The sequence below is a fragment of the Diaphorina citri genome, unplaced genomic scaffold (assembly GCF_000475195.1).
Source record: "Diaphorina citri unplaced genomic scaffold, Diaci psyllid genome assembly version 1.1 scaffold19800, whole genome shotgun sequence".
Classification (NCBI taxonomy): domain Eukaryota; kingdom Metazoa; phylum Arthropoda; class Insecta; order Hemiptera; family Psyllidae; genus Diaphorina; species Diaphorina citri.
Window position 1 is genome coordinate 1 of NW_007397152.1, and position 932 is coordinate 932.

At 34.7% G+C, this 932-nt stretch overlaps 1 protein-coding gene across 1 annotated transcript; it reads left to right on the forward strand.

Annotated features, from left to right (window-relative positions):
- The first annotated feature begins 11 nt into the window (after nucleotides 1–11).
- On the forward strand, nucleotides 12–919 carry LOC103523341 (cytochrome P450 6B3-like). Its single transcript, XM_008488397.3, has one exon. The coding sequence runs from the start codon at nucleotides 39–41 to the stop codon at nucleotides 396–398; it is 360 nt and encodes a 119-aa protein (XP_008486619.2). The 5' UTR covers nucleotides 12–38; the 3' UTR covers nucleotides 399–919.
- The last annotated feature ends 13 nt before the right edge of the window (nucleotides 920–932 follow it).

The following is a 932-nucleotide window of genomic DNA, read 5'->3' on the forward strand; positions in this document are numbered from 1 at the left end:
TTAGTCCTTGGTGAGTAATAACAATAACCTGTATTTTTATGTTAACAGGAGTCAATGTTCTCATAGCAACCGGTTTCATGCAGAACAATCCTGAATATTATGAAAACCCTCAAGTCTTTGACCCCGACAGATGGCTCCCCGAAAATGTTTCAAAACGTCATCCCTTCTGTTATCTCCCATTCAGCAGTGGTCCTAGGAATTGTATCGGATCGAGATACGCCATGTTTCAGTTGAAAACAATGGCCGTTTCAATTTTGCGTGCCTTCGAAATCATGCCGACCAAGAATTGCAAAAAGTTTGAAGACATTAACGTTATCATGAGTTTCACAATCAAACTAAGCAAGACCTGTGAAGTGACGTTTAGAGAGAGAGAGAAAACTCTTTGTCATCATCAGTAAGTTGCACTAAACTTCCACGCAATATTTGGTAGGTTGAATAGAGTTAAATGTGGCTTTTTGGCATAGGCTACAAGAAAGCAAGAAAGACGACATGGTTTTTCTCATGAAAATCTTTTTATGAGCATGTAATATCTATATGTATGTAGGATGTAGAAATTATGTATGTAGGAATTATGTATGTAGTTTGAAATGGGTTGTTAAGATTTTCACCGGAAATTGTTTTTTCTGGTTACATGTATATTCTGAAATAACCTATGTTGCATGGTACACAACAAATAAGTACATAAATATGTATGTATATCAGTAGGCATATTTTACTGTAGGTATCTCTTTATACCTACTAGTAGGTAAGTACACATTGTAATCTAATTGCTTGGGGTGGATGCTTTATGGGATTATTATTTTAATATGGGTTTAATATAATATTTTGTTCATTATAGATAATAATCTTGTCGGAAGACAAGAGACTAGCACCTATTAGTCCTATTACTTACAAATGATCGATGTAATGGATAAGGAGTTTAAAGAGGAAAA

Excerpts from the sequence above, each read along its gene's own strand:
- LOC103523341 (XM_008488397.3), top strand. The coding sequence starts at position 39 with ATGTTAACAGGAGTCAATGTTCTCATAGCAACCGGTTTCATGCAGAAC.